The sequence below is a fragment of the Lepisosteus platostomus genome, chromosome 3, assembly GCF_059453375.1.
Source record: "Lepisosteus platostomus isolate fLepPlt1 chromosome 3, fLepPlt1.hap1, whole genome shotgun sequence".
NCBI classification, from domain to species: Eukaryota; Metazoa; Chordata; class Actinopteri; order Semionotiformes; family Lepisosteidae; genus Lepisosteus; species Lepisosteus platostomus.
This window is the reverse complement of record NC_142613.1, coordinates 48487052-48508285: the sequence shown is the minus strand read 5'-3', so window position 1 is coordinate 48508285 and position 21234 is coordinate 48487052. Positions and strand designations below refer to the sequence as shown.

The 21234-nt window shown below is 35.0% G+C and overlaps 1 protein-coding gene across 2 annotated transcripts in view; it reads right to left on the bottom strand.

Annotated features, from left to right (window-relative positions):
* The window catches only part of LOC148674999 (PC3-like endoprotease variant B), a 351357-nt gene that overhangs the window by 210565 nt on the left and 119558 nt on the right, over window positions 1–21234 (bottom strand). For both annotated transcript variants that reach the window (XM_088625869.1, XM_088625870.1), the window contains exon 6: window positions 6335–6443. In XM_088625869.1, coding sequence (XP_088481995.1) covers window positions 6335–6443 — 109 coding nt within the window. The remainder of the gene's footprint in view (window positions 1–6334; window positions 6444–21234) is intronic.

Below are 21234 nucleotides of genomic sequence, written 5' to 3'. Positions count from 1 at the left end.
CAGCTGTGGCTGAAAAACTAAGTGACCCACTTATGTAAATGCCTAGGTAAATAATGACAGGAGACAACAACCTTTTCTGTATCTGTGCTGACATGTGTAATACACATGCTTTTCACTTCTTCACAGAAACAGATTATATAAAATAGGCCTTCTTGTAGCCTGTGGAAGAATCTGAACTTCAATTCATGTTAAGTTGGAGCCTGTCCTGGAAGCACAGGGCTCAAGGGGTGAGTACAACGTGGAAGATTTGCTAGTTCATTGCAGGGGCAATATGTGTAAAAGCACATTTAAAAACACTCATTACCCTAGCAAGCATGTTTTGGAAGGTGAGAGAAAACTGAAGTAAACTCCACCCCCATAAAAAAAACTTATAACAAAGATGAGAACATGCGAACTCCACATATTGATACTCCAGTGATACACCCTTACCCTAACCCTAATCCTTACAATAGCAATTTGCTTTATTAAAGACACCAAAAATAGCGCAATTTAATTGGTAATTAAAAATGATAATACATAATAAAAGGAAAATACTATTTCAAGGATCTTTAAGCACCAACAGCACTTTTTTTTCTTATTTCTTAAGTGTTAGCAAATTAGCAACAATAGTGGAAGCTAATTAGTAGCGACAAATGCTGCAGAAATAAAAGAAACATACAATGCACTGTATGTACAGTAGGTATATATACATATCTATTATTAGAAAGGCCTCCCTGGTAGGGTCATGGCAACCTGGAACCTGTACCGGCAGGGTGCAAGAGCGAACTATACTCTAGGCAGGACAACACAGGGTGCGCACGTTCACAGAATGGCAACTCAGAGACACCCAGCCAGCATCTCTTTGGAAGGTGGAACATCTACCCAAGCACACAGCCAAAAGCAATGTACTGTATACAAGTGGAAAACATGCAAACTCCACACAGAAGGTGCCCCAGTCTGGAAATGAACCAAGGACCTGTAAGCCAACAGTGCTAACTACCACACCACTTACCACACACAATGTCTCTATGTAGTATTTTTTTAACAAGGAATAAATGCATAACGTTTGAGGAAAGCTCACATCACGTAGCTGTGTGAATTTAGTATTGTTGTCAGTTCTTTGACTGAAACAGATAAACACCCAGTCTTGGGAATTGGTCTCTCTCTGACAAGGGGCCGCTGTGTGTCAGCTTTAATGCACATTGAAGAGAGCAAATGCATGCTCTTTGTTTGCTGGTTATCAACTGGGTTTTAGACTTTACACACCAGCAGTTGTTTCATCACACAGTAACTCTCCAAAACTAGGCTGTCAGCATACTGTGAACAAGCAGCAGGTAACTTAAAAGAAAGTAACTTGAAAAGGCAAAGCAAGAGGAGAATAAAATGTACAGGAAACTACTACAGTGCACTGTACAATCTTTATGGTATTCCTTTCCCTGCTCTCAGCTGTGTGAATCTATTACCAACTCTACGTACAATGTGTGCACCATTTTAAGTCTATGCATCCAAATTAAAGCTCTGAAGGGGTTTAAAAAGGGTGGTTTATGAAGGTCAGACCTGTCATACGGTTAATAAAAAAATCAACTGAGAGCAGATATGAAGTTAGATAAGATACACACACCTACTGTACAACAATACAAATTCCAAATGTCCCAGAAGTCATTCCAAGACAATTGCATAAAACCATTAAATTCTTTGTGTTCCTTTAGGTGTTTGAGATTATGGGTTTATGTGTAAACTAAATCAAACCTATTTTAGGTCTTTATACTTCTTGTTATTAACAATGTATTTACAACTAAAATCGCCTGCAAGTTATTCAAAGGGAGAGCATAATGCCTTTCTCATGTATTTCAGAAAACATGCAAAAGCTTATTAATAAATTCACTAATAAAGTTTCTTGAATTTTAGAGATATTGTAAACCTAAAGAAAACTGGCATACATAATATAATGAGCAAATAACTTGTTTATATAATTTAAATGATAAAAAACAATAGAAATCACACTGCAAAAGACGTGACACATTAAAATATTTAAAGAGAATTCATGCAGTTAAGACTGTTTTAAAATAATAAACAAAAGTTGTCCCATTGTATGAAAACCATATTAGATTAAGTTTTTATTAGACATTACATAAGATTAATATTGAATGTTGCTACTATTTTTGTATCTGCAAATGTATTGCATCTCTTGTCACAAAAGCAGCATGTGTGTGTTTAAGTTATATTTCTGCTTCTGATCAATAGTTTTATACAAGTACAGTATGTGAAATAAAGAGTGTCCACACAGCATTATCTTCATTTGGTTTGGTCCATTATGTCTGTTTCTCTGAAATTAGATTTCAGGTTTCAATGCAAAAGCGCTACGAATCTCATTTGTATTGAAGACATGTCTATACAGTGAAGAAACTAATTAATCTGAATCTTTGTTAATAATATATTACAGCTTTTTGTTGATTTCTAATTTTTCTACAATCTGTCACTTTTTTGTAAGAACTTGGCTGAAGTTTTTTTTATTTATCTGCTGGTATAACAGAACTCTGGAAAAAGCTGGCAACTTGTTTGCAGAAAACATCAGGCTTCCGCTTTCACACGTCATCCTTCAATAGGACTTTCAGATACTTTCTAGACATAAATAAAATGAAATTGATGGTGTTTATCTGAGGTTATTTAGGTTTGATGAGGTCTAGCACATGTTTGATCAAATGAATTTGAATAAAGCATAAACTGGATTTAAAAGATTGAAAATACATTTTATTTTAGTATTGAGTTTTAACAGACCAAAATTCTAGTTGAATTCCTCTTTAAAGCAAAGACAGAAAAAGATGCTGCACGGTTAAATATGTAAGAACCACATCTCAGTTATGCAGGAACACCCACACTGAAACCATGGAAAGAATTAACTAGTCACACTCATGCACCTGGCCTAGACGAATTCAGGGTCCGAATTTAGGGAAGCAATTAAGCCATTACTGGCTGGAAAGCACTTGGGCTTCTTGTGAAACTCACGGCACAAACTGAGGCATGTGTAGTGATATTTATTTAAAAATATAAATATGAACCACTCAGCCTGCAAAAAAATTGAACGTGTACTGCAAAAAATAAAGTAATAAAATATAAATATATTAATAATTCAGCAATGTAAAGAGATTACAATAAAATACAGTATATAAAAACATATAAACCGTGGAAGCAGCCACATTAAAGACCTTTAAAACACAAACCACCAAGGTAATGCATTGCTGATGTATCTAAATAACAGCTGGCCTTGTGAAGTGCTCGAAATTACTGAGCGCATTTAATTTCTTCTTTTTGCTATGCCATTGATTTAAATAAGTGCTATCAAGGAAATATGATTAGAAAACATGAGTTGTCAACAAAAGAAAGTCGCAAAAATGGCCAAAGAGAGTCTTCACGTCACTTTTGATTTTTTTAATACAAGCATTAACAAGTAACACACTAGTTATTTGAACTAAATTGAGTCTATTGGCCCAAAAGTTGCATAATAGTAATGTTTCCATTTCAAATACACTAAGAGCCATATACAGTAGCATTTAAATACAATCGATTTCATCTATGTAGGTTCTTTGCAGTAAAAATGATCCACTCAGAGAAAGTGAAGGTTGCATGTTGATTTAATGTAATTACTTTATGTACAGGAAGTATATTGCAACTTTAATGTTTCAAGCCTAAATGAGATTACTCTTTTGTAGATTGGGGGGAGTATGGAGCTGAAGGCTGGTCTCAATAAAATAATTTATTTTATTGTAAAATTAAAATCAATAAGTATTGATTAAAAGGTTACAAAAGGCGGTGCGTACAGCCGATTCCCCCCAGCTTTAAAAAAGCACTGCTGTGTGCCTTGAAAACTGCCCAGAAAAGAACAGAAAACCCGCCTCATGGAATCTAAACAGAGTACTGGAGTTGAGCACAATAGCAAAAGCTTAAAATGAAAATAGCTCCAGTGGAGCAATACTAATACATTTGACACAGCCCCTGCCCTGTTATTATGCAGAGAAGCTTGTGCTTATCCCCTTTTTAAAATTAGTTTTTCCATAGAATCACCATGATGAAAAAGGAGCATTTCCTTATGGCAAACACATCCTTCTCTCGTGAATTTTGTTACTATTTACCGTTCCACATTTTTATCAGCACTCAACTGTACGAAGGCTTCAATTAGTTCTTGATGAATGAGCCCATAAGATCTTGTACTTTCATTTCCCCTGTTACCAGATATTTCGGCAATCATTATAAAATGAAATATCATTGTGATTTGAGTGAGGGATCACACATTATGCTGCAAAGCTTTTTTTTGAAAAGCTTGAATAAATGGGGGGTAAGTTACAAAGTTCCAGACTCTGTTATTTTCAGCATATAGCTACATATTTGGAAACGGTAATCAATTCAAAATGACACATTTTAATGTTTCAAGCTGTGCTCTGTGTATGTGATAAAATGCTATTGTTAAAATTCAGAACAGATTTATCTGAACATTATACATCTGTATAGAGATCCAAAAAGAAATTAATGAAATAATTTGTAAGACTCAAATTATGTATATCACAACATTTGTATCAAATCAATCATTGCACACTACTGCAGCTTCACGTTTTCTTAACACTGAACATCTACTATTATCCCAACATGAATTTTCACCTAAATCAGCAAGGTACAGTGTATAAAACAGATAAAGAAGGTGTGGATCTTCAGCATAATTAAAAGGAAACACATGGTGTAAATTCATGCTGTGCGAACCTGTCAAAGGGCCTTTAAGCTATGCACAGATGTGAACTATAATATAGAAACATCAGGAACATACCATTGTGTAATCTAACACAACCTACAGCTGGCTCAGTGAGGAGGCACCAAACTCTGACACCCTTCATGGTGAAAGGAACTGGCTATCAGTCGCAGAGTCTGCAAGAACTGACTCAGATCATTTCTCAGATCTTCCTTTCAATATGCAAGCAAAATAAAACTTTGTTCTTTCTTTATTTGGTTAAAACGATATACTCAGATGTCTGGTGCATCAAATCATCACAATACAGTATATGTCTTCAACATGTTTTTCACTACAGTAACCCATAATATATTAGGTTTCACTAAATAACTAAATGTTTCTCACCTTGAAAAAATAAATGTGTAGATATTTGATCGAGGTACTCTAGTTCAAATTCTGAAATGATCTGGCAGAGTCAAACTAAATGATTAATTCTCAAGATGAATGGACAGACTAGGACCATAACATGCTAATGGAGATTATGTTGAAATAGATTCAGTTAACAGATTTAGCCCAAGGTTTTGGGATGTGTGTATCACACGGCTACTGTGCCATAGTGTGAGAACAAGTTAAAAAGAAATTAAACAACTTGACCAACTTGTGAATGTTCTTCTCTCCCAAGAAGCTAGTAGTACCAAAATGATACTGTAGGTAACCCCTTTATATTCTTATGACATCTAAATGTTTTGTTTATTTACTTATTTGTGATGTTATTCAAGTTAGTCACACCATGAGTATATATGTCTGTGTCAGTTTGGCCTGCAGGTGAATTTTTACATTTGAACATGTACATCATCAGTCATGAATGAACACAGCTATAAAAGACATCCAGCTGAAGTATTTAATTCCTGAAAGGGACTCACAAACCCTGTCCCTTTTCTGTTACCCTCTACACCCAGCAGCAATCCCGCTGGGAGAAAAGGCGCAAGAGTAATCAGCCATGCACTCGGCAGCAAAAGGGTCAGTAAAACTCCCCTGAAAAAGCAGGCAACTTGGAGCAACACCTTGTGATTGAGTCACAAAGATAGCTCTTTATATCATGGCTTCCCACAACAGGAATGAGTTGCAGCTAGCAGTGAATTAAATATTGTTTTCTTCCGCAGTTATATTTATTACAATTATAAATAATAATATGGATTATACAGTATACAGTTTTAAGGGTATACATACTTATCTAAATGTTAAGTACTGTACCTTATAGTGCAACATTTTGAAACCATAACAGATCATTATAATTATATTATTTAGGTAAAGTTTTGTTGCTTCAAAAAATCCGGAAATCAAAATACACAATTAAAAAACAGTGAATGCTCTGTGATGCAACTGAAATCGTTTTTCATCCTATAAATCAGAGAAATCCAGAGTAATATAATGTGTTGCTAACATTTACATCAACTGTGCTTATAAAACACTCTCAGGGCAGTTCTCCAGGAACAGATGTGTAGTAAAGTTTTTACTGCAGAGACCAAAGAGCGTCTTTATGTTCAGATTGCTAAAAAAGAAAATCCAGTCATCTAAGCCATTAATCACGAGTGTTCATTTTCAGCATAAATATCAATAAAAGCAGAAAGGGCTTACCATCATCGATAATGGTCACCACCACTCCTTTTCCAGTGATATTTCTCTTCCAGACAGGCATGATATTGAGGTCAAACCTTTTAGGGCTTCCGAATTGTCCTCGGTTGTACTAAAATAAAAATGTTTTATCATTTTAAAGGTCAAGTTAGTGTATTGTTTTCAAGGCAATGGGTATTTTAGCTGCTTTGAAAAACTCAAAGCTAATTCAAAGATAATTTTCTTTTTTAGATCAGAAAAACAGGATGATCTTATATCACAGAACTGGAAAAGATAATTTCTTTCAGACTGTATGTTTGAATTAGCATTATTGTAATTGTCAATAAAATAATATCTGATCCACTTCAGTTTAAAACCTCCTTTCTAAGAAACAACTGTTTAAAAACAATGGAAGAACACTGATTATTTAAAATCAGAGCAAAAGACAGTTGTAATGGACAAAGTGGGGTTAGAGCTGTAAAATGTTACTTACTTTTGGTATAAAAGTACTACACACCGTAATACATATAACATTATAATTGCGCAATCAATACTGTGTTAACCAACAAAGCAATTGCAACTCTTCTGCATTTATGCTGCATACGGATTTATACAGCTATGTTTTACAGGAGATGCTGTGATTCCATTAAAAAAATATATACAGTATTAACCTTATTTTCAGCAGATTAATGGTAAAGTGCAAGACAAGATGACAAAAAAGAATACATTCTGCTTTAAAAGGTAGAGCTGTAGAAGCAGAACTCAAGTTCCCGTAAATGACCTCAGAGGACCGGAGAATGGACGATCATGGGATTGCCTTTTAAATGTGGGCACTGTCCAGCTGTGGCACTTGCCATACTGTATATACTGCACGGTAGTATGTACAGTACAGAGCTCCCATGAACCTCTCCTTGGAAGATGTAGAGGATAATTCCACAGTGAAAGGTTTGGGAAGAAGGCCACTGCATCCAAAATTTTAGAAAAAGGAAAATTTCCTTTTTACCTTAGAGCGTGAAAGTATTGTACCATTTACTTGGCCCTATGCAGCTTGCACGGTGACACAGCTCCCCACTCTCTTATCTACCATATGTACTGGGTAACTGGAAATGGGTGCTCAAAACTTCAGGATTTTTTGTCCCTGGGGACTTAGCTATTCACATACTGCACAGCACTTCTGTTTCTGAGTGATGTGGGTGTCATGGACCCATTATAGACGCTGTCTACAGGGACTCAGTATTCAAAATGTTTGAGAGTCTGATTTACAGCCTTAAGTGGTTTGGGAATAGAACTTTTTATTTTATTTAGTATTTTTGTCTCTCAATTCCATTGGTTGAAAGGAATATCTGAAGTAGGGTACAGGGATTTAAAATGAAGTGTTTATAGAAAGCAGAGGAAGTTCTGTGTATAAATTAACATGACTTTCATTTTTTTAAAAAGTATTATATACTATTTTCATGATAATGCAATATGTTTATACCACCGTCGGCGACCTAGAACAAAAGCTGTAGGTGATTAGTCCTGAAAGATGACCACAAAATGTAAAACAATATTTTCAAAACAAATAGTGTTTTATGCATATTTTATAAAAATCAAAATGAAGAAGCATTCTAATTTCTTCACCAGAATGAAAGACTGACATCTAGTGAAAAAAAGAACATTATTAATGATTTAGAGACTTTCAAGCAATACTATTAAAGGTCTTAGGGTACTCTATTCATAAATCACTTCTGTTAGATTCCCTTTCTAATCCCAACCAATTTAGCAAAATATTATTCTGAGATCAAATTTTGATTAATAGATGAGAAAATCTTTAGTATCTCCTGTGCTCTGGTCTAAGTCAATGTATTTTGGAAGTTCAGCAAAAGATATTTTGATATTTTTCTGCTGTAACCCTTCTCTTCTTTAGTTCTCCATGTTGACATATTTGGAAATGATTAGAAATTCTAACTCAAATAGATTTCCCTACAAAATGTACAAAAGAATAGAAAATGGGCACATTTTTTTTCCATTGGGTAGCCATGAGCAAAGCAGCCTATTATTTATTTTAAGAAAGAGACTCCCGCAAAAGAGTCTTCTCTCAGATATTTGATGACAATACTGCATTCTTGCTTTGTAGTGGAAGAGATCAGAACAGAATGAACCCTGAGCTCACAATAGCTGAGTCTGGATACAAAAAAGTTGCATCATTTATGCCACACAATAGATTCATTGCTTCTATCTGCATTTACAAATTGTTCTTATTTCACTACCTTATTAGGAGAAATGCCCACACAAAATGTAAAATATGTTATTAATAATAACATCTGAAAGGGGAAATGTGAAAGTGATACAAGACAGTCATATGTACTGTCTTTACTGTCAGACAGTGTGCTTAAATAAGAATTTCTACTGAAGAAATGGAAACCATCCAAACCGCAGCAAACTTACAGTACCACGCACATGTCAATCAGAGTGTATCCTACAGTGTGTAAAATCAAATTAAATAAATGCATTTGTTAGCTACATAATGTGTAATTTCACAAAATGCTGTTTAAACACAGATGACAATACTTTATGATAAAGCAATGTACTGTATAAAGCAATAAACTGATGTTAAAATATTTTGTTTTTTTCTGACGGCAAAGGACAATTGTGCTGTGTAGTGATGTTACCCAATTACTATGTTGCATCTGTTTGAACAAAGACTTCTCCCATCTCACAAAAACTGGATTAGGGTGTATGCTGTACATGTATACATGTAGACAATCGGAAATGCATAATAGGAGTTGGCAATCAGTCATCATCATGCTACAGTACATACAGTATAAGAAGGGTTCCTACACAAACTAATTTATTGAGATGGTGAATCCGCAAGATTTTGCATCTCTTTAGTGACACCGTACACTGTGTAAGTAAAAGAAAAGATGTTTTAGATCCCCTTACACCTTCTCTACAGTTATGTGTTTTGCAGGAAAAGCGTAGTAATTCTGAGGTACTGTACACAAGGGAATAATTATACTTCGCTTGATACAAAATTTGAACTGGAAACGCACATCCAATTAATACACAAGAATACAAAAACTAGCCATTTTTCAGATTTTAGATAGTCATAGAAGAGAAAAACGCTACCCCCGCCCCAGAACATTGTTTCCATAAGCATCAAGATTTATAGATTCACAAACTGAAAGGTTTAAAAAAGTTTTTTTTTTTTTCACCATATGAACAGGAAAAAAGAGCACAGATGAATCTAACTAAACAAAAAAGTAAATAAAGCACAGCAGGAATCTGAAGCTTCCAGGGAGACCAGCTATGCTTTGTAGGAGAAGAAAAGGTCTGACTAGATGAATAGCCTTACTGCATAGGAGTACTGGGCTACCCAAGGGAATCCAGTAATGATAAAGGGGGAGGGGGTGTACAAAGAGAGAGTGAGAGACAGAGCAAGCGAAAATCAGGCATCAAAAATATTTATTTCTCACTCCAAAAGACAAACTTGAGGTCTTTTACTTTTTTTCATAAATAGTACACAAAAAGCAGGTGGTATAGGATTTTGAAATCACATTTCCAAAGGAGACATGTACAGAACTGAAATGCAATTGAGGGAAGAAAATAGAAATGCGAAGAGACTATTCACAATACAGTGCTTACTTTATATACCTAGTGAGAAACCTTTGCTTGAATTTTTGCCTTAACAAGATACGCAAGAGTGTATGAGTAGAAGCAAAGAAAATGTGTACTAGACATCCACTAATAAAAAGCTTCAAAGATACTTCAAGGCTCAATGTTTTAGCATACTAGTGTTTATTTTACCAACCGTTATGCTGTCATTTAGGTCACAAATATTACAATAAAAAGCAAAACAATGTTTAACGTATTATGTAATATATGCGAAAAAGAATAATTTCCCTCCGAAATCTACATTTTGATTTTTGCTGTGTTTATTGTGTAGAATTGACTTGGTTCACACAGCTGTCATCACATTTGTTTTCTACAAGCAAATGTTTCAACATGAAGGCATCATGTGATTGAGGACTTTTGTACCTTAAAGCCCAATTTATTGCTGCACAGGAAACCCCATTCCTATGCCATTTGTATGAACAGTACAGGTCTGTTTAAAAACAGATTACTCGATAGCCTTTTTCACAAGCAGTTTTTTTTTTTATTCCCAAATTGCTTAAAGGCGGGGGAGTTATAATGTTGTGTGTTCATAAGAAAATCATTTGTCTGCAGTATAGAGAAAAATTGCTCTCATAATGAAAGTGTTATATGCTATCCCAACACTGGTTTCAAATTAGGAATAACAAACACTAATCATATCCTGTAATAGGAATATTCCAAGACTGTTATTTTCAAAGGGAAAAAAATGATCTGTATAAGATATGCTGTAGCTCCCATCTACGTCAGAAAACCCACTCTAACCAGGCTAAATCACTGTATGATCACAAAAAAGGTCTAAGATTTCCAGAGATGTAATCCCATACACTATATATGTATATATATATATGTTAAAATTAGAACACATACAAAGGAAAGCGACAAGGTGATGATTAGCAATAGTAATTATATTACAGGTATTCACATGAGTCACTTTAATTTCTTACCTCCATATAAAAAATGAGAATAATACGATTTCAAAATGGAACAAGTATAAATCATGAAAGCTAAGCTTGCTAACTGACAGCTGAATCAGTAAGGACAATATAAACAGCTAAACATGTCCTTGGAGAGGAAAGATTTTACTTTGCCATTTGTCCCTGGCATGCCCCCAAACCTGAGCAGATTACTTGTGGCCAATCAATATTTGTATCCACCAGAGGCCTGTTATACAGTTTAAAAAAAAAGCTGCTTCAAGGAGACTTGCTCCCTTGTTTGCATTTAGTTTTAGCCACTGGGCACTGTGATAAGAATCCTGGACATGGCTCATTTTTCATTTCCTAGCACTCTCCTGGATTTCCAATGAAAGGTGGCAGAGTGCTTTAAAGAGCCTTAATGTAGCAGTTTCCTGACCCAGTTAGAAAACAAAATCATGTTTATATATGTATATTATATACTGTATACAGTATGTGGACACACTTTTCATTATTAATTAAACAATGATAACAAATTAATCCTATACAGCACACACAATATGTGACACATATTTTCACCTCTCAGTATTAACTGAGCAGTGCTAACTAGTTTTTTGAGTGGTGTCATGCAAGACTGTGCCAATAGAAAATGACACAGTTCACATTCTCTTGTTGCCTTCCTTATTACCTCCTAAGTATGCAATGGTAACAAAGGTGTGCTTGCAGGTTTGTACCTGTTGCAAAGCTGATGATTTCAAGCAGTAAAAGGTGCAAAGGTTCACAGGTTTTAATCACACTGCAGCTCCGTTAAAAAGGGACAGGTGCTGGTGGGAAGGTCTCAACGTGAAGTCAGAAGGGAACTCACGGTTCAGTCACTAAACTCCAGCAGGACTAATAACTAAAGGCAGGCCTAGTGATCAATCAAGACCCAGTCAATCACATGTAGCAGCTCGGAAGGGACCTCCTGAGGAATCACTTCCACACATCTACAACGACTATATGTCTATTTACAAAACTGGATGTCATGAAAAAACACACAAACTTGACTGTAATCATAAGACAGCTCAGGGCTACTGGGTCACAGTGCCAGCATTTCAACAATAGCACCTCTGTGAATGGACATCGCCACATGGCTAGTCTTTGAGCATCAATGTACAGCAGAGATGGGCAAAGGGGGACGTTTGCTGATGAATCTGGAGTTTAGATGTTTATTTGAATGTGGCAGTGCATACTGTATGTATACAGGAGAAAAAAAGTAAAGATGTTCAAGAAGTCCCCTGTATGGTAATATATAGCCTTTTGATAGTGGTAACATTGTCTGATAAGACACTAACGATGTCCTCAAGACCCAGCATGTAGTCTACCAAATACATTTTGCTATGCCGTGTGTCTATTATAATTAATAATATTATGATTTTATTTTTTTACAAAAAAGGTAAGATGGGCACATGACCTACTTTCATTTGGAACCTTTCTTATGTTCTCATGTTCATTTTGAATCTAATGCTGCATTGCAAAGGTTTTTTAAATGTTTATGTACATGAGTGTGCATTTGTATACACATTATATTCACTCCACATGTCTTTATAAGAAATGTAATGTAAAACAAAATAATGACGTCTGAGCTTTCTAATTTTCCACCTTTATATTTATGACAAGAATGCAGCAGTATAATTGCAGTGTTAGTGAACCTTTTTCCCTTTGGAACAGAATTTCCAAACCAATGCCCCTGTATGGAGGCTGGAGACACGATGTATAGGCAGTACCACCCTTTAGGTGAGGCACTAAACAGACTCCTTGATTAAACACTAAACCAACTATCAAATACTCAGGATAAAAGTCCTGACTACTTGGTCATTTAAGATACAATGGCACTGTTCATAAGAGTGGGTGTCAACACTGGCACTGTGCCTCCTGGCTAAATTCCTCTCTGGGCTTTGACAATATGGCCTTAAAGTTCTCCTGAATTCAACTGGGGAAGCAACTTTATAATCTTTCTACCTGTAGAGGGAGCTGCAAGTGCATAATGGGAATGAAAAGCAATATATACATGCAAATATTATTAATTACCAATGTGAAATTTAAATAGACCACACCCTGTAGAACTGCATTCCTAAATTTGAGAAATATTCATATTTTTTAAAGCAATCAGGAATTCTCGATAATAAGTAGGTGTAAGGATTATAATTTTAAAAATGCCTTAGGTGCATTATATCTAATCCTGGATATGCTACAATGTATATTGTAATTTATCATGTGTTCTAGTATCTGAGGTGATATCTTATCTTAGTATCCAAAATCTGAGTATCTTAGTTCAGAAAGCATTAAACAAACCCTAGCAGATTCCAGCATGTCTAATTAGGAATCATGCAACCTGGTAAAGAGTGATCACTTCACTTTTTTTTGAGCCAAAGCTTTAACTCTGTATCTGTCCTACCCCCGTAACCAAACCAAGAACTGGACAGAGTTATAAAATGGACGTTATCCCTCTAGGTTTATCAACACAGCTTTGATGTGCAATGGATACCTCTTCTGAGGTCTTTACCTTTTATGACAAATAAGGACAATTCCAAGGCTAAGCATGGAGAAGTGGCAGAGGTCTGAAAATGATGCCCACTCCAGCATACCCAGATATCCTCTTACAACACCAAGAGGGGTGGCAGTGTGATGTATTGTTGGGGTGAGGGGACAGCTGTACAAAACGGTACTAAAATGTGTATGGAAAAAATTAAAAGTAACAGTGAAATAGTAATAAAAGACAAAATGCTGAGATGTGTAAATTAGCAGGAACAGGAGATCTCACTGCACTGTTCCGATTAAAAAGACTGAAAGATCATATTCCTCTAACCAGAAACAAAGACAGTTTTAATAAAAAGGAAAGAAATTTGGAGTAAAAATGTTAATCTAGTCATGCAATGTCAACTGGCACACAATTTGATAAATCAAAATAAAATAAATAAATGTATTGTGTCTTGAACACGGAGACTGTATCATCCCATAATTTTCACGCAGAAAATGTATCATCCCATAATTTTCACAGTGTGACATATTTTCTACTATATCTTTAGTGCCACTTTTCAGGAGGTGTTTTAAGATTTGCTGTAGTATTGTCAGTAGGAACTAGCACTTACAGTACACGGACATTTGCATCTGCAATTTTTATGAAATGAGATGACATCTTTTTTTTCAGTTATTAAATATGAAAGCAAAACTATCTGCTGCCATATAGCTTCTTCAGAAATTAGAGAGCTTGTTCTCAAGATTTTTAATAAAAAGAGAACAAACTGAAATAATCTATTTCTTTTATCATAACCTGATATGTCACACTCCTTCTCTAATCCGACTGCCACAGTATTTTTAACAGCCTCTTTAAAGTTTTATAGCAAGCAATTACCAACAGGCTTCATAATTCACTGCAAAATGTTTTAGCGTTAAGTTGAAGGCCACTTTCTACACTGTCCTTCCCCAATTAAATCTACATAATGAACTGTATACAATGCACTAGTTGGAATATATAATTTCTCAGTTTGTTTTATGCTACATTTTCAAAACCACATTTGAATGTACTTTTAAATATCCATTTAGTTTCTCCACTAAAGCTCTTGTCTTTATTCTCATTATGTACATTCTGGGTTGCTTTTAATGCTTACTTAATACTTTATTGAACAAGTGCAAAAAAGATCTAATTAACTGTATATGTATATAACCGAACACAGGCCTTTTAACAGAGCTCATGAATAAGACTGTGATGCTCACATGATTACTTTGCTCTAAAACAAAAGTCTCAATCAACTTTCTCTGAAACGTGTCACATTGTAAATAAAACCACTAAGGACACATTGACTGCTCCATGCTAGTCTATGCAACAAATATAAAATTAAGTTTCCTTTGAAAACAGAATGCAATATTGATAGAACATCATACCCAGTCTAGTTTTTTGTTCTTTTAGATCTGTTTTTCTTGATGGCTTCATTAACTAGGCTTGAAATAGGGACTACCTATCTGTGCAACACATGCTTGATTCTGAGGCACCAGGCAGTTAGGAGATGTGGAGCTCAATCCCTTCATAATGAAGAGCAGGGATCAAATTCAGGAACAACTTACTAAGTACCAGTAAAAAAATCAAACATACCCTGTATACTGAATGTCATGGTATCAGGAAAAATCACACAAAGCAGAATGTGGAAACTCCACAGATGTAGGAGCACTAACCACCACATCACTGAATACCTGAAAAGGGGACACCGACTCAGAGACAATAATTCCAAATATACTGAATAGTTAGGCAAAGAATTCAGCAGCATTACTACAAGTGAAAGATGTGTTTCTGACATGAAAATCAATATTTTCCCTATGAAAAAAATACCATGGTGTACAATAACATAGTATGAATTCACGAAGTATTTTTGCAGTTTTCCCATGGTTTTGCTATGCTCACATCATATTTCTAATTTGCTTTGTACTGATATATTTTCCCGTTAGTATTTTACCACATATTATTGTGATTTCACTATTTTAAACTTCACTCATTTTAACATGATATACTAAAGGGAAATATTCAAAGGCATACATTTCACTGCAATTAAAAAATAGGACTATTGGCTAGAATATACAGTATACAGTACAGTGAAAAAAGTTCACTTTCTTCTAAAAACATCCCATTTTGTTGATAAATGAGAAATTATGTATCTATTTTTTAAATGAATAGTTTACTAAAAACTTGAAAGTCCAAGCATAGCATTCAGATTTATACTGGTAAAACAAGCTAAACGTCAGCACAAACAGTAGAGAACAAAACATTTTGGAACAAAAACTAAAATGTGAAGACTGAATACATTTCCATGCCCTTTGCTATGGCATTTTTGTACAGTAGTTGAGGTACAAAAAATCATTACCTTTTGACACAATTAAGTTGAGTGATTTATCAGTGTGGTCTCTGTCTGTACAGTGTGTAATTATAGTACTTCATACTGCATGATTTCAGAATAAATACATTGGTCTCTGTAAGTTTCCTCAGGAAGGTGGTAAATTTCAAGCAGACATTCAGCCACCAAAACCATGGAGCTTTAGATTTTAGGGATAAAACTGTAGAAACACACAGATTGTGAGAAGGGTTTAAAAAAGGCACTGAATATGCTTTTCAGCAGAATGAAGTTTGTCACTAAGAAGTGAAAGGTGTTAACATACAACACAGACACTGTCTAGATTTACCCAAACTTAGCAGCCGGGCAAGGAATAAACGTGAGAGCGTAAGAGTTCAATGGCTGAGATGGGAGAAAATGTCAACAATGAGATGAAAGATGACTCAACAATATTCTGGTCCTTCCACAAACATGGCATCTATGGTAAAGTGGCAACCACATCTTAAATCCGATACCGAGTTTATAACAAAGAAGTTAAGTGGCACTGCAAACATGTGGTAAAATTTTTTGTGGACAGACAATAGAAAATTGATCAACTTCTGGTACAACCTCAACACAGTGTGTCACCCAGTCAAGAGCATGTGAACCTATGGTGCCACTTCTCCTCTGCAGGAAATAGGAAGCTTGTCAAAATGAGGGCAAAATGAATGAAGAAATCTACAAACAAATAAAAGAGAAAAACCTGCCTCAGCATGCTAACGGCCTATATGAATATGAAAATTCACCTTTCTGCAAGAAAATTACAAAAGCAAGGCTAAACCTAGTCTGGAGTGAGTTAACAAGAAGGATGAGAAGATCCTTGAGTGGCCCCAGTCAAAGGATTTTAATCCTATAGGAAATCTATGGCAAGTAACTGCCTTCCAACAACTATCCCCAACCAATATGACAGAGCTCGGGCAAGTTTGCAAAGAATGCAGTTGGTAGTTGGTAAAAACATATCCAAAAAACATACAGCTGAAATTGCTAACCAATGTGCCTCCACTAGGTGCTGACTTGCGAGATGAATACTTACGCAATCAATACAGTATATTTTAGTCTTCGATTTTTCTTTTTTATAGTTCTTTGCTATAGTTATCATCAACAAAATTAGACATCATTGGAACAAGTAAATACATTTGCAAGCCTCTGTGTATACTGTTTACATATTTGTATAATGAAGAGTGTCATAGCCTTTCGTCAGGAGCATTTTGTATCTCAGCACCTGTATCAGTCTAATGTAACAGAGAGGACTGCAAAGCTGGTCCTGGCTACAGTCCTCCAGTTTTAAAAGGCAGGTGTAAAAAGTCAATGAGCAGAGACCTGGGAGATGTGATAACTTGTTATAATTGGACCAATTATTTGCTTAATTATGTCAATCGAGAGCTCAGCTCTGGAAACCAGAGGACAATGTGATGCCTACATCGCAGGCTAGGCAGCCCGAGAACTGTGAACTGGGGTGACGGCGGCAGTGGGATACACTGCAAGCAGGAGAAAAGATAATGTAACAAAGTGTTTGATAACAAACTTGACTTCCTTGAAACTTGCCTTCTTGGATAACTACAGTATAAATAAAGAGAGTGTGGACAAAGGATTTGACAGACAGCTCTCTTATAGTTGTATGGTTGTATTGTAAGAGTTTCCTGACTGACAAAATTCACCATAACCTAACGCATGTGTGATAACTGTTTTGTTTAGACTTGCTTGAGTTGGAGACCCAAAAGAAAACATGAACATATCTAGCAACAATGTTAAAATTTAACATCAGTGTTAAAATAAAAAAAATCCACAGCAAGACCCTGGCTTCTGACACTGGAACTGACTTAGATACCAATGATTATATAAATAACAAGGGTTCCAAAGCAGAGCTCTGTGGCACACCAGAAGGAATTCACATTTAGAAGAACAATTACCAAGAAGGACAGAATGGCATTTACCAAATATAAATCAAATCAGTCCGGGGCAATGAATGAGATACCAACACTGAACATTTTAAGTAAAATAATGTGGTAAACTGTATAAAATGCAGCACTAAGATCGAATAAAACAAAACAGAAAGGAATCCATAACGTGGAACTATTAGAAAGCCATTCACTTTTCTAATGAGAGCTGCTTCTTTACAGTCTTGGTGAGGAAAACTTGGCTGAAATTACTCAAATAAACTTTGTTATATGCTCCTCTAATTGAGGAGCTACCACATGCTCTTTTTTGGAAAATAAAGGAAAATTAGAATTGGACATATAAAGTAGCCGCTCACCTGCCTACTTTTGGGTGGACTTCTTCGGCATTGATTTTAACACTGCTTCATTTGAAAATGCAGGTTCTACTTCAGTATGGTGCATGGTGAGAAGAACTAATACTATTGGTAATAACAGAGCACATTAAAGCGGTGCTCGAACAAATAACTATAGAGGGAGCAGGATCCAAGGAGGAAGTGATAGGCTTCATTTTTATAAGGTGTTCAATAATCAGCACTATCTGATAGGTCTGTATTAACAACAACAAAACAGCTACTTCAAGCTACACAGTGTGATCTCTGCTACCCTTAAGAGCTTTGAGGTAACTACCTTAATTGCTTGTTAATAGGCTTATTCAATGAACATTGTGAATTTCATTCACATTGGGAATTTTTTCACAGTCCTCAGATAATAGTGAACCTTGATGTACAGGCTTTCATAAACCTGGAAAACAATAATTTGCAGTGACAACTTTGCCATGAATCTGGTATGTAAAGTATTTATGCTGTAGTAGTTGTACATAGAAATGCAGAATGTCTTTGAGAGGTGAAAAAAGACATCAATCCACTGCAGCTGTTTTCTGTGCACTTCATAATTGCTTTAGCTTTGCTTCGCCAATGACCTTTACTGGATTGTTGAGTGAGAGAAAACATTTTACAACTCCTATCAGAAGAATGCAAACCCAGACATACAGTACAGTTACAAGGTTTGTTTTCAAGCACTTTTTTTTTTTTGCTTTTAATAATGACAACAATCTTTTAAAAAATGTTTTCATTTGTATTAAACTCTGTGAAATATTCCCAGACTTCACACATGCTGGGGTAAAATCTTTTATTCCTTATTCATTAAATGAAGCATAAACAGCTCAGATAAGGAACTTGAGTTCTCAATGTTTTACATTCAAAGATAAAATACATACAGTATGCCAGTCTTTATCCTTGTATCTCTGTTCACCTCTCAGGGGATCTTTAAGAGGTTAAACACTATGTCACTGGTAAGCCACTAGAAGATTGGCACACAAGCCTTGAAAATCTCTTTATAATTACATTAGACTGGAAAGCTCAGTTGCTCCACATGTTATTACCCCCAAAGGCTGACTTTTAAAGGAAAAGAAAAGTGTATATTAGAGTATCACATTAAAAAGTAGAAGTTATACAACCTACAAAGATCTTCCATCTTCAATACAGTATGCTTAGAACAGCAGTAAAAGATAATAACTGAGCAGCCAAACACTGAAATAACATACTGTAGTGAGAAGGTTTGCTTTAATATTTTTAATATATTTGTTTATTCTCTTCTAGAAAACATAGGTACTGTAATAGGGTGCTAAGTAATTTTTCTTTTCTTGTTTTACTTGTCATCTGGATTTAAAATAACAAGTACTGTATGTGAAGCTTTTACTTGCAATCTACAATCAACCGTGCCAAGAAATGTTGTCTGTCTCCAGCAGTAAATCATAGATTACAACCTTATTCATGCTGCACTATAAACATTCCTTTTATATGTTCTGCTGTTCCCACAAAAAATATTCACCCTCATATCAATGTCCAAATATCAGTAAATATTTATGCCCATTTTGTCTATACTGTTTCTGGCACAGTGGCATTAAATAAAATGGTTTCATGCTTTAATAACATTTTAATATTATAAATCATCACTTCTTTTGTTAATACATACAGTTGTTAAATTATATATTCTGCAACTCACTAGCACATTTTTTGAAATACTGTATGAAAAATAGCAAATGGGCTTTTTTATCCTTCAGTTGTCTTATTTACTTGCTATATTTTACACAGAATTGTATTTCTGCTTTGGCATTATAAAAGAAGAGATGGTAATCCTTCTGGCTTTTTTATAGTAAGATCTTAACTCAATCATTGGGCGCAGATTCTAGTTTGGACGTGCTATACACAGTACAGTATATATAAATAACACATTGGTCCAAACTACCAATTATTTGTAGTTTTGGATCTTTTGAAATTAGAGGGATAAGTAGGCCTATACTGAAGTACAATGATACAAATATATTTTTACATTAAAACATTTATTTTGTCCTCTGATTAATGCAAAAGCCATTTTTGTGAGTTCCTTTCTTGAAATGACACCCTTCATTATATCAACAGCTATACATTAATGACTTGGATCTAATTAGTAATTAATTATATAATGGAATGTTAGTGTAAGCTTTTATATCATACTTTTACTATAAAACACCCATATACCATTAGAGATATAATTTTGAGTATTATGATGCAGGATGTCAATAAGGAGTACTTTCTTTTTCTGCAAGTATTTTTTTTTAAACTAAGAACTATAATTTTACAAAGCTTTAGTATTTAATATTAAATCTTCGAGCAGTAGAAGATGAGCAGGTTTATTTATTATCTACCAGTAATAATTTCAGAAATGCCAATATAAACTTTAATAAGCCAAGTATTTTGTCAACTCTTGATTTAATGTCATCTGGCTCTGCAGCGTTTACCGTTTTCTGTTTTGCAGTTGTTTTGTCACAAAAACCTTTACTGTCCCTCATTGACATACTGTAGCTCACACCATACAGTACCAGATACATTCAGCCTTTTCAACAATTTTAAAATCTGATACATTTTATGGGTGAACAAATTAAAAACGTTTTGACCACAGGAGAATTTCACAGAGTATTAAGTGTGAAACGAAGTACAGTAGGCTATACAGTACCCATCTGTCTATTTACACAAAAAATGTTAATTTGGAGGTGCAGAGATTTTATTTTTCAATTAGATCTCCAAACTAACATTTTGTGCTAGTCCAGTCCACAAATGAATTCGTTTTGGGACATCGGAAATATGTGTATTATGAACCTTTTGTCAGAAGCATTTAAAATAAATGTCACCCAGTTAAATAACGATCTGTCATTAAATCTGTCATGGCAAATATCACAGAGTTGACCAGGAGGATTTCTGATTTTTGTATCTAAGAGTAGCTAGAAAGCTTTGGGTGTGATTTTCATAACGACTGATAGTCTTTTACAAAATATAGGATGAAACAATAAGACAGGATCATGTAATTATCTGCTTCCACTGTAGGCCATACAGGTATAATAAAATATAAGACAAATTTCCTAAAAACAATATAAATATGCACGCCCATGGCACATTTCTTTTCTGTGTTGGCTTTCCAAAGATCTTGAACTTGAGAAAGGTTAGACATCACAAAGGCATGAGCAGTTTGTGAGCATCAGCAGATTTAGCTTGTAATTTCATTGA